We start from the raw sequence: 11,759 nt of genomic DNA, 5'->3' as shown, positions 1-11,759 counted from the left end.
ATACATCTATAGGAGTATAAAGATGATGAAGATGAAGGATAGTTCATGGCTTATAAGAAGTGCTAAAATTGACAATGGTAGTTAAGATTGATATGAAAGAAGAAAAAAAATGCAAATCCATTCATTTATTGTTCTGATTTAAAAACATAAACCACGTACCAAAAAAAGAAATTTTCATTTAAAATATACCTATTGAGATAATAAGCAAAGTAGACAGATTAGGGATGACCAATGTGAAAGATAAAATTCCATTGTATGTGATAGTATGCAAATTATAAGAGAAAACAAGAGGTCACTGTAATATTAAAAAGTAATTACATTACAGTACATCTGTATGATGGAATTTCATGTAGTAAATGACATTAGAGAATAATATTTAATGATATAGGAAGGTGTCTATAACTTACTGTTTTGTGGAAAGGGATGTAATAAGGATAATAGAGTAACATTTTGGTGAAAACCAAAGTGTCTATGAGTTTGTGTATGTAAATACTCACACCCTAAGAAAAAAACATTAAAAGATGATTATTTCTGGGCTAGGATATTTATTTTCATCCTTTTCCACATAAGTATTCTCCAAATTTGCTAAAACAAACTACTTTTATGAATAAAATTTCATAAATAAAGTTTATGAAATTTGCAATACATAAAGTGATAAAAATAGAACCTCCTCTTCTACCAACAGGGAATTGTCATTATACTTCATCACATTCTATGCTTTTGGAGGAATTTACTTATTGTAGATGCCCAGTCAGATATCACTATATAGAGAGTGTGGGGAAACCAGGAACACATTCATTTAATGCAAAGGGAAAGCAACATTACAGTTTGTTTGGGTGGGGTGGTGGTAACACATTAGTCTTAGCAATTCCCATGGTCGGGGATGGGGGACAACCTGCTTAGAACTTGGGAAATTTGTTTTGTGGTACTCATCAATTTAATGATCTCTAAGATTCGTTCTAAATCTGTGGTTCTATGACTCTATGAAGAATAGCTAGTAACAGCTATTTCAAACATTTCATTGTTTACATATTAAGCATTTCATGCAATCACTTACACAGTAGCCATCCCCATGTCTGTGGTTTTGCTTTCCACAGTTTCAGTTACTCAGAGTCATAGTCACCTGGGATCTGGAAGCAGAGGACAATATACCAAGAAAGTCAGTAAGATCCTGACACTGCATTACATTGCCCACATGATTCTCTTGGCTTGATTTCATCAGGCAGGTGTTTTATCATCTCATGTCATCCCAAGAAGGAAGCACGTGAGTACAGTACAAGAAGGAATTTTGAGAGAGAGAGAAAGACCACATTCACATAACTTGCATCACAGTATAGCATTTTAATTATTCTATTTTATTATTAGTAGTTGTTGTTACTCTCTTACTGTGCCTAATTTATAAATAAAACCTTACCATAAGGGCGTATGTATAAGAAAACATAGTATATAGAGGGTGTGGTACTATTGAAGTTCCAGGCATCCAGTGGGGCGCTTGGGCATTTCTTCTCATACTGTGCTATGCTATGCCCTACACCAATGGCATTAGAAAAATGGTGTCTGATGCTCGTAACTTTTCCTACAGACATCATCATCAGACCCGTCTTAAAGATGAAGACACTGAAACTACCAAGATAACTTTTTTGTTTAAATAAATTTTCACTCCTGATAGCTTGCTTAAGTTTCTAAATCTGTATCTATCTTTCCACAAAGTCTGAGCTCTTCACTACTCTCTTAGTCCTTCAGAGATTGCCAGCTAGCATGGGACAAACAGAATCCGGCATCCGAATGGCTATGACGGAGGAAACAGGCAAGTTGCAGTGAGCCTGGGAGCTGGGACAAATGCAGGGCTGGATTCAGAAGGAGGTAGATGAAAGGGTCAGAATGTTTCCCATCATCCTTGCTGGTCTCAAGTCCCGGAGGGAATGCAGTGGGCACACTGAGGAGGCAACTTAACCATTTGAACATTGATACTGATGGAACCTTGAAAATCTATTGCTGCAGATGACCTGACTCATTTGCTGGGTTAGAGGGCTTGTACCTCAGCGCGGGGTCTGACGTGTGGATGTGGGTGTGTGTGTGCATGTAAGTGTGTGATGTACGGCGTAGTTGGTTTTTTGGTTTTTGTTTGTTTGTTTGCTTGTTTGTTTTGGTGTTTTAGAAATCACCCCCTAGTTAATATCTCAGCTCTCAACTGATAATAGTATTGCCTATAAAATATTTTAAACTGATTTAATTAACTACCTTGTTTTAGCTCTATCTTGCTCACCCTCTTCTCAATGGGTAAATATTTCAGGATTTTGCTCTTCTGTTTACTCTTTAGGTGACTTTTAGTAAATTATTTAAGCTTTCTGAGTCTCCAATTCTACCTCTGAAAATGTGGTAATAATACTTACATGGATTTTAAAGCACAAAACTTAAGGTAAAAAAATGTGAGAATTCTGAGAATAAAGCATGGAATAAAATACACTTAAACAGTAATTTTATTTCTTTCTAATAGACTCAAGAAGTATGGTTTAAAGTTCGCAACATCCAATTATTGGTCCCACTGGTTTTATAAAAAAAAAAGTATATTTTGATAGTATCAACTTCACAATGAGGTAAATATAACTGAATGTACTTAAACTCTAATACAGATGCCTCAACACATTTATTACTTTATGAAGAAAAGTCCTAGGAATAGATACTTGGAACTTTTTAAACAAAATCTGAGATGAAATCTATAAGAATTTGCCACATTCTAAGTTAATGCTCAGAATTGTTTAAATATCTCCTTACAATGAAACACTTAATTACTTGTCTTTTTTTTCTGATTTCTTTTACATTTATTCATTTTCTCTGTTATAAAACTGAGTCCTTTCTATAATTTTCTTAAAATAATAGTAATGAAATATGATGCTATGAATCACTTTACAATTCTATGAGTGACTTTCAAAAAGATTATCTTTTTTTTTTTTAACAGTTACATGACCAAAAGAAAAGGCATCTATTGTGCTACTAATTTTTCAGGCAAATGTATTAGTGGCCAGGGATATTAACTTTCCACAGGTCTCATAGCTAAAAGTGACATATTTTAGATATTTTAGGAGGGAAAAATCTTATAATGTGGCAATTTATGTTAAAATATTGGACTCTAAAGAGTTCCTGTAAGCATAAGGAGAATCTTGGAAGAAAAATAAAACTTATAAACACAGCTGATATAATCACAAAATGAAATAGGCAAGAACTGAGTATATGGCTCATTTGTAAAAAGCATCCATCAGGAACTGACAATGAAAGATCTATCCAACCAGGCCCTTGGGAGATTACAACTTTGCATGACTTGTAGTTCAAAGGAAAAAAAAATACATTGCTAGCATGCAATGAGAGAGTAAAAGATTACTGCCTTGTGATATTTTTAGTGTGCAATTTTTTCATGTTCTTTTATGTTTTTTGGCATTAAGCTATAGAATACCATCCCCAAGTAAGGTCTTGGATGAATTCCTAAATTAAATCCACAAAATAAGAAACAGGCAGGACATTGCTGATTGATTCCAGATCGGAATAGCATAAAATGAATCCCCTTAACATAAGAAATAAACTGGAAATATTGATATTTACCTTCTCTGTCAGAGTGTCAATGAAGCATATTTTCACATTTTGGGAACTAAGTTACCTCCCTGGCCCCAAATTAAGGTGGTCTGAGTAAATCAATATAAACTTCAAGAGCAATAGGCAAGAAAAGATTCAATTCCTCTGAAGACTCATTTGCACTTTCCTGAAATTATTTGTTCTGTTTATGATTTAGGAGACCTTTAGGTGAACCTGAGAGCTGATTGAGAGAATAGCATCTAATCGTTGCAACAGCTACAGAGGGAGATAGCTTTGCAAGAGAAATGCTGCCACAGTAGATGTCTTCATTTGCAGCAGGACTCGATTCTTGGTTAAAAGCTAAGGTATTTGGGCTAGTTAAGCATGACTCTCTCTCCCATTCCATAGGGAATGAGTGGGGCAGTCCTTGCTCCCCACGTCCACCTGCACTTGGTTAGAGAGCAAAATGCTCACATGCCACCCCACAAGATCCCCACAATGACATAACTCCAGACATAACTCCCAGAGACTGGCGTGACTGGGCTGGGTTTTCCCCCTTCAGCTCTTGTATCACTAAGAATCTGGCAGCCAGTTCCGTCCTGACAGAGTTCACAGCATATATTGGTGGATTCTTGTCCATGGTGCATCTGCTTTAAGAATTAAGGAAAGCAGTGTCAAGACAGTAAGGTAAGTGCTGTTTTAACTATAGCACTGGGGATGCTGACTGTTTGGGACAGTGTTTATTGTAACAGGAACAGAAAAAATTCCAGAGTAACTTTGCCAATTGTTATTCAACAGCAGATCCACAGTTTTTAGCATTTACTTTCGCATTTTGCTGAATGTACTTTCCATGATTTATGGATTTGAGATCAATTTTATAAAGTATATGCTACACTGCTTGGCAAAGGAAGCTATGCAAAGTTTCAGAATCGGAATGAGAAAATATTTAAACTAGACATGGTAAAAAAAAAAAGTGTGGCAAATAAAATGTTTGCTATTTTATGCTAATTAGTTATATATATTAGTATTGTTAGAACCTAATTTTGGAGCAAAGAAAGACCATTTCCATTAATATTCAAACTGTTTCTCAATAAATACATTGTCATAATTTGTTACAATTTATAATAAACATGTTATAAAATGTGAGCTAAAGAACTTAGACACTCATGAATTGCTTCTATTTTATTAATTTTATTGATTTGTTTTTTGGATGTATGTCTTGAAAAAACATGTTTTAGAGAAATTCTGGGAAAGATGATTTACTTTTTGAGAAAAGCATTTCCTCCATAGCCACAGGTATTTGGAAAAAACTGGGAAAAAGCAAAGTGCTCTTTTGCTTCATAGTGGTTTCATTATATGGTCACAAACTCTCTTTGAATTCAGAGCCCTTGTTTTTCCTCTGCCAAAAAGTATGGAAGCATTTTTTTCATTACTATTCAATATTCATATTATAGTGACCATGACTATTTTTAGTGTATACTCAATTTAAAATAAGGTGGAAGCTTTTTAATAAAGCCAGACAAATCTTCACAACATTAATGTATTATAACTTACAAAGAATCCTGTCATTACATTTACACTATGTAATTGTTCTCATGGCCAAGTCCTGTCAACTAAATTAAATGACGCCATCGTAATCTTAGGGAATAATTTGCCAAGGATCTGGCTACATGTTACATTATGTCAGCTATCAGAGTGATTCTAACAACTTTTTGGAGGGTTTCATCTGCTAAAATAAAGTGCCTTATAATTTCAAGTTGGAGCAAAGAAAAGATGTCTCAAGTTCTGATACTGAAAAAATCCTATTTATCCCAAACTCCCTAGTTACAAAAGCTTATACCCTACTTCTCACAGGAAGATATATTATTTTATGGTACCTAGTGGAATGTAGATCCTGCCTCCCATTATGATTTCCCTTCTGGTGTTACCCCCAGCCATAACTCTCCACTCTACAAAAACCCACCTCTTTACCTAAATTGTTAACTCTGTACTTCCCCAAGCAAGTGAACTGCACTTGATTGAGCCTCACCTTAGAAACATGTTCATATGAGAAGATCACTGTTACAGCTCATTTTTAATTTGTCCTTTCCTACATGGCTCCTAATGCCACTGTTTAATACAGAATTTCCTCAATTCCCACTCTTTCCCATGCTGTGAGGGCACTAAGATCCAGATAAATGAGCCATGCCTTCTTAAATTTTGGCATGAAGAAAGTAGAGAACTTGTGAGTTATGGAGAAAGGAAAACTTTAATTCAAAACTTGAAAATAATATGTTTTCTCTATCAGCTGGATCTCTTTATAGGTTTAACATTTTTTAAAGAATTTGTGACATTTCCCTGATTAATGAAAAATAGTTTTGAAAACTAATGTACTAAATATTAGTTTTGGAACACAGTTGTGTAGTGTGCCTAAAAGCATGGAATGTTAAAAAAAAAGTCAAATAATAGGCATACTGCCTCCCCCACCCCCTCAAGAATTCTGTTCCTCCACCTCAGAACCAAAAAGACCCAGACACTTTTAAAGGAATGTATCCCCTCTCACATACACATATACATAAGAACAGCTTTCCTCCGGGTAAAACCATAGATTGCCCGTGTTTCCAGTAAGGGTCTTCTTAATGAGACATTTTAATGATGGTGAATGGCAGGGTACAAGGTACAGTTTCAAATTGTCTTTTCATTTTCATTTTTCTGGTTTTGAAGGATGTTCTGAGGCAGTGTACTAACATGGTGGCCAGTGGGCACCACCCAGAAATCTATTGCAAGAAGGCATTTAATTAAGGAATGATCTAGAGAGATTAAATGGACAATTGGTCCTGGTTTGCCCAGAAGGGGGCGCATGGGTATGCAGTCTAACCTGAACCGGGTTCACACATCAGAAGTACTTGGTCATCCTTCTTGTGATCCTTAAATAAAAATTAAAAAGACATCATTAGCTACTCTAAAAAAGCACTATAAAATAATAAAGTGCATATTTGCTAATGCATTTAACATTGCAAAGCCAATATCCTTTTCCTGAAAGTATACTTGTATAACAGTATGTTTCCACTTTATTTAGGATTCAAAGTATTTGCCAAAAATGCATCTAGGTGTGTTTACTCTCCTCTTGGCAATCATTGGTGCCAGGGGCCAGTACTATGATTACGATTTTGCTGTATCGATTTATGGGCTGTCCTCGCCAAACTGTGCCCCAGAGTGTAACTGCCCCGAAAGCTACCCATCGGCCATGTACTGCGACGAGCTGAAATTGAAAAGTGTGCCGATGGTGCCTCCTGGAATCAAGTATCTTTACCTTAGGAATAACCAGATTGACCATATTGACGAAAAGGCCTTTGAAAATGTAACTGATCTGCAGTGGCTCATTCTGGATCATAACCTTCTAGAAAATTCCAAGATAAAAGGAAAAATTTTCTCTAAGCTGAAACAACTGAAGAAGCTGCATATAAACTACAACAACCTGACAGAGTCTGTGGGCCCACTTCCCAAATCTCTGGTGGACCTGCAGCTTACACACAACAAGATCCAGAAGCTTGGTTCCTTCGATGGACTGGTAAACCTGACTTTTGTCCACCTTCAACACAATCAACTGAAAGAAGATGCTGTTTCGTCTGCTTTTAAAGGTCTTAAGTCCCTCGAGTACCTCGACTTGAGCTACAATCAGATGACCAAACTGCCTTCTGGTCTCCCAGCATCTCTTCTGACTCTCTACTTGGACAACAATAAGATCAGCAACATCCCTGATGAGTATTTCAAGCGTTTTAATGGACTGCAGTATCTGCGTCTATCTCATAATGAACTGGCTGATAGTGGAATACCTGGAAATTCTTTTAATGTATCATCCCTGCTTGAGCTGGATCTCTCCTATAATAAGCTTAAAAATATACCAACTGTCAATGAGAACCTCGAAAACTATTACCTGGAGGTCAATGAACTCGAAAGTAAGTAGAAAGCTCTGCCTGTCCTTGACTGATGTTTCCTCAAGTCTTTAAATGCCTAAGCTATGTGATATAAATAGTGTCTCTGGTTCCATTTAAAAAAAAAAAAAAAGGAAAATGCCAACAAGATATCCCTCTAGCTCAGTTATATATCCAATGTCCAGCCTTTCTTTAGAGTGTCCAGATAAGAAACTATTCCGCTCACAGGACTTAAACATGAATTTCTTCAAATTTAATATTTTGAGTTGGTTAATCCTACTGTGCTATCTCTGAATATTTATTTGTTATTATTTGCCTCTGTCATGATTTAGATTTGCACCTTACATTTACTTCTTGGCAAAGTCTGGTTGAGGGAGGAATAAACAAGTCCAGAAGAAGGCTAGCTTGCAGAGGTTTTCAAATACCCCTCCTGATTATCTCCAGAGCAACTCACATATGCTCATGGTCTCCTCTGACATCATTACTTGGGACTCGATATATTACCCTGCTATCACTGACCATTATTATCTACCTCTGTCATCTGTAATATAGTGTGTGTCCTTACAGTGTTCTTATGAAGATGGAGAGGAAGATTAAGGAGGGAAGAAGGAATATGATGAGGGTCTGGAATTTGTTTTAATGGTATTAAATTTCCCCCTTTTCTATACACAACACTTCATTTCATTTGATTTTTTTTCCAGTTTCTCCTTCCTTTCTCCTGCTGCCGTAGTTTATTTTTTATTTATCTTCTGGGTGGATGTTTGACCTGATCCACTCTGGGCTATTTATGTAGTCTTCTGGGAAATTTTAAAATTTAAGCCATAAAGATTCAGGTGGGAAGCTGAAATTCACCATTCTCCACCTTATTCTTTAATGAAGGGTGACAGAAGAGAAAATCTCTGGTTCATGGACAACATTTTTTGAATAAGAAGTCAGGTGGGAAACATTGATTTATTCATAAAACAATTATATCTGCAAAGTAATCTATTGTACTTAATGATCTTTATACCATGAAATTTGGTTCTTTTGTCATATAGGATAAGGATATTGATAATTCTATCCAAAAGATTACAATGTGACTTTTTAGTATGATACTTAGTAATTCTGCAACAATTTTGTGTAACTCCTGGTAAGGTTGGGGTGTTCCCAAGAAGGAGACCATGATTGCCTGCTTTGAAATGCCATATAAACTTTCTTGTGTCTGGAAAGCTTGCTTGTCATATAATACAGAGTAAAGTTATCATAGCTGAACACTTACAGCCATTTCCAATGGAAAATTCACTATGTGGCAATGTGTGGCCCCACATTATAAGCTGGTGGTGGTTAGGAAGAAGGATAACTTAGACAACCCAAAATGCTAATGGGATTTAAGATGTTGAAGGGCTGAAGAAACCTGTTAGATTTGGTTGATGGAGTCCCACATGATTGGGACTACCTCATACTCTGAGACAGGAAAAGGGAGAAATACAGATGCAGGAACATCTGAAGGTATAAAGACTAGACGGAAGAGGTGACATAGGAGACGGGAAGGGTGGTCTATGGAAGACATGGTCACTCATGCCAAGCTGAGCTTGAAACTACACTCCCTGTCACATATGGTCATTTGAAAATGAGTGGTTAGTCACTTTAATTCCTTCCTTATTCTTGATATTTAGATACATACATTTCAGATATTCTTGTTGTTTTTGTATGTCTTCAATTCAGCTTATTTTGCTACATAAAATTATGTATACTCATCATCACATTCTCTGAAGATAAAAAAGAGCCCCTTAATATTTCTGTAGTATTAGAAAATATTTAGCCAATCATGTATTAAACTTTCAACCTTAAGCATTAGCCTAGTCATAGATGTTCCTCATGTAATTTGGAAAAGAGGGCAAAATTCAAAGGACATCAATAGCTGTTCAACATGTATTAAGTGCTTGCTCTGTGTGTGAAGTGATTCACATAACTTAATTACTTCAATCTTCATGTAACACAGTGTGATAGATACGTTATATCTAATAAGAAGATCAGATAAATGTTCCAAAGTCACCTCGATGATAAATGGCAGAGATAGAAGGCTAAGATAGGCCTAAAACCATGTTTTGTCCCATTATGCCATGCTTTCTCAGAGATAGGCACCACAAGATCCCTGAAATTTGACTGATCAGTTTTTAAAAAGACAACATCTTAGAGGGAAAGAGAACAGTGTGTTAGGCTCCACTGAAGTCATTGTTAACTAGAATTGGAGAATGAAAGAAAAATAACACTAGAGGGGAGCAGATAAGATTAATTGGAACTTGACCTGAGTAGAAACAGACAGTTTCTACATACAAACATAGAGCATGCAATCTAAGAACAGCCTTTGTTTCTATTCAAACCTAAATTGGTTTTTCATTTGTGGCAACTTTTTCTTTCCACAGAAGAAAAGGGCATGAGCTCCAATCATGGACATTCTATGACTTGGTTTTTGCTTTGGAGTTCTGAATTATTGTCAAAAAGTGTGCTCGTTGGAAAATTCTTCAGAGGTCATCTAGTTAACCCTTCTGATTTTAAGATGCCAAAAACCAAGATGTTTATATCAGTGAGGTTACTCATACAACAGCACCAGTCTTAGATTTCTTTGAGCTAGATGAAATACTTCAAGAGAGTGCTTAGATAAAATGACACGTTAATTGAATGTCTTTCTAAAACCAAGTATTTCTAAATACAGAACTTATAATTAATAAGTTCTGTTCTTTAAAAAAATCCACCAAATGTCCTGATCTACCCATAAGCATTCTTTACTAAATATTGCTGTGCCATTTGGTAGCCTGAAATACTCCTTTAGCAGTGCCAAATTCAGAGATACAACCAATAAGTGGGAAGGAGTCCTAATAGATATTATTATGGATTTGAGCATTTTTAAAGTAACTGTTGCAAGCCCATGTACTAAATAATTAACATGTCTGTTCTTCAATTTGCAGAGTTTGAAGTAAAGAGCTTCTGTAAGATTCTGGGACCATTATCTTACTCCAAGATCAAGCATTTACGTCTGGATGGCAACCGTCTAACCCACACCAGTCTGCCACCTGATATGTACGAATGTCTACGTGTAGCAAATGAAATCACTGTTAATTAATATCTACTAATTCTGATTCTATTGACATGTACCCTGGAGTAACATTTTATGGTTATGTTTTTTGTGTGTGTCAGTTTTCACAGTATTCATTTTTTTGTCACTGTTTATTACTTCCATGAATTCCAAATTCTGAGGGAAATGTTTTGTAAACATTTTACTATTTTTTTTTTTAAACAAAAGATGAAAGGCAGGCCTATTTCATCACAAGCACAGACATAGACACACAGAGAGACAACAAACCTAATGCTTTATTTGTAAATTTAGTGTTTTCTACATCTCTACTGTCAAATGATGTGCAAAGTCTTCTACTCGTTGAATAGAAGTCAGCCAAGTATTATAATTCCTAAATCTTAACTTAATGTGCCAAAAAGAATGGGCTACACACGTAAGGATGTTCACTGTCTTGAATCAAATGATCTCAAATTTCTATGTTCATACTTGTTTAGCGGAAAAACGGGTGGCAAATTTTGAGACCAATGATTTTGCAAAATACTAAACCAAATTCACAAAGCCACATACACTTAGAGCAATATTTTTAGCGTTAAGAATTTATATACTTACCTAGCGAAACTTTTCTTTTCTAGAATTATTTTTCACTCTAAATCACGTGTATGTTCCTTTTTAATCATTTGCATGTTATGTTTAACAAGCTCATAGCGAAATAAAACATAGCAAATGGCATACTGTGTTTTTTATGAAGTTCGTATCTCTCATATAGAAAATAATAGATTAGAATTTTATTTTTTTATTTTTTATTTTTTGAAGGTTTTATTTATTTATTTGACAGAAAGAGACACAGCAAGAGAGGGAACACAAGCAGGGGCAGTGGAAGAGGGAGAAGGCTTCCCGACAGGACACTTAATGACTGAGCCACCCAGTCACCCTAGTAAATTAGAATTTTTAAAATATCTTTAGCCTTCAGTATTTTACTTACATAAAATAGAATTTCCCACTAAATAAGTTGTCTGCCTATAGCATCCATTTGCAAATAGCTTTAAAACACATCTTAAAATGTGTACTTAAAAATGTGCAGATCCCAGTTTTGGTTCATGTTGGGAGAAGGGATTCCCCCCCTCCGCCCCCCACTAAGCAATTCTCTAGACACCAACTGGGTGGCCTACAATTCAACTCAATTCTGACACTATCTCTAGATAGATAGTGTCAGATTTCATAGG

At 35.7% G+C, this 11,759-nt stretch overlaps 1 protein-coding gene across 1 annotated transcript; it reads left to right on the top strand.

The window, feature by feature from the left end:
• The first annotated feature begins 3,912 nt into the window (after positions 1–3,912).
• Positions 3,913–11,265, top strand: LUM (lumican). The gene is made up of 3 exons (XM_004748555.3): positions 3,913–4,254; positions 6,626–7,505; positions 10,430–11,265. The coding sequence occupies exons 2-3, from the start codon at positions 6,647–6,649 to the stop codon at positions 10,582–10,584; spliced, it is 1,014 nt and encodes a 337-aa protein (XP_004748612.1). The 5' UTR covers positions 3,913–4,254; positions 6,626–6,646; the 3' UTR covers positions 10,585–11,265.
• The last annotated feature ends 494 nt before the right edge of the window (positions 11,266–11,759 follow it).

This window comes from Mustela putorius, unplaced genomic scaffold, assembly GCF_011764305.1.
Source record: "Mustela putorius furo isolate JIRA1106 unplaced genomic scaffold, ASM1176430v1.1 tig00000640_pilon_pilon_pilon, whole genome shotgun sequence".
Lineage (NCBI taxonomy): Eukaryota > Metazoa > Chordata > Mammalia > Carnivora > Mustelidae > Mustela > Mustela putorius.
The sequence above is the reverse complement of the archived record's forward strand: the minus strand, read 5'-3'. Positions and strand labels throughout refer to the sequence as shown.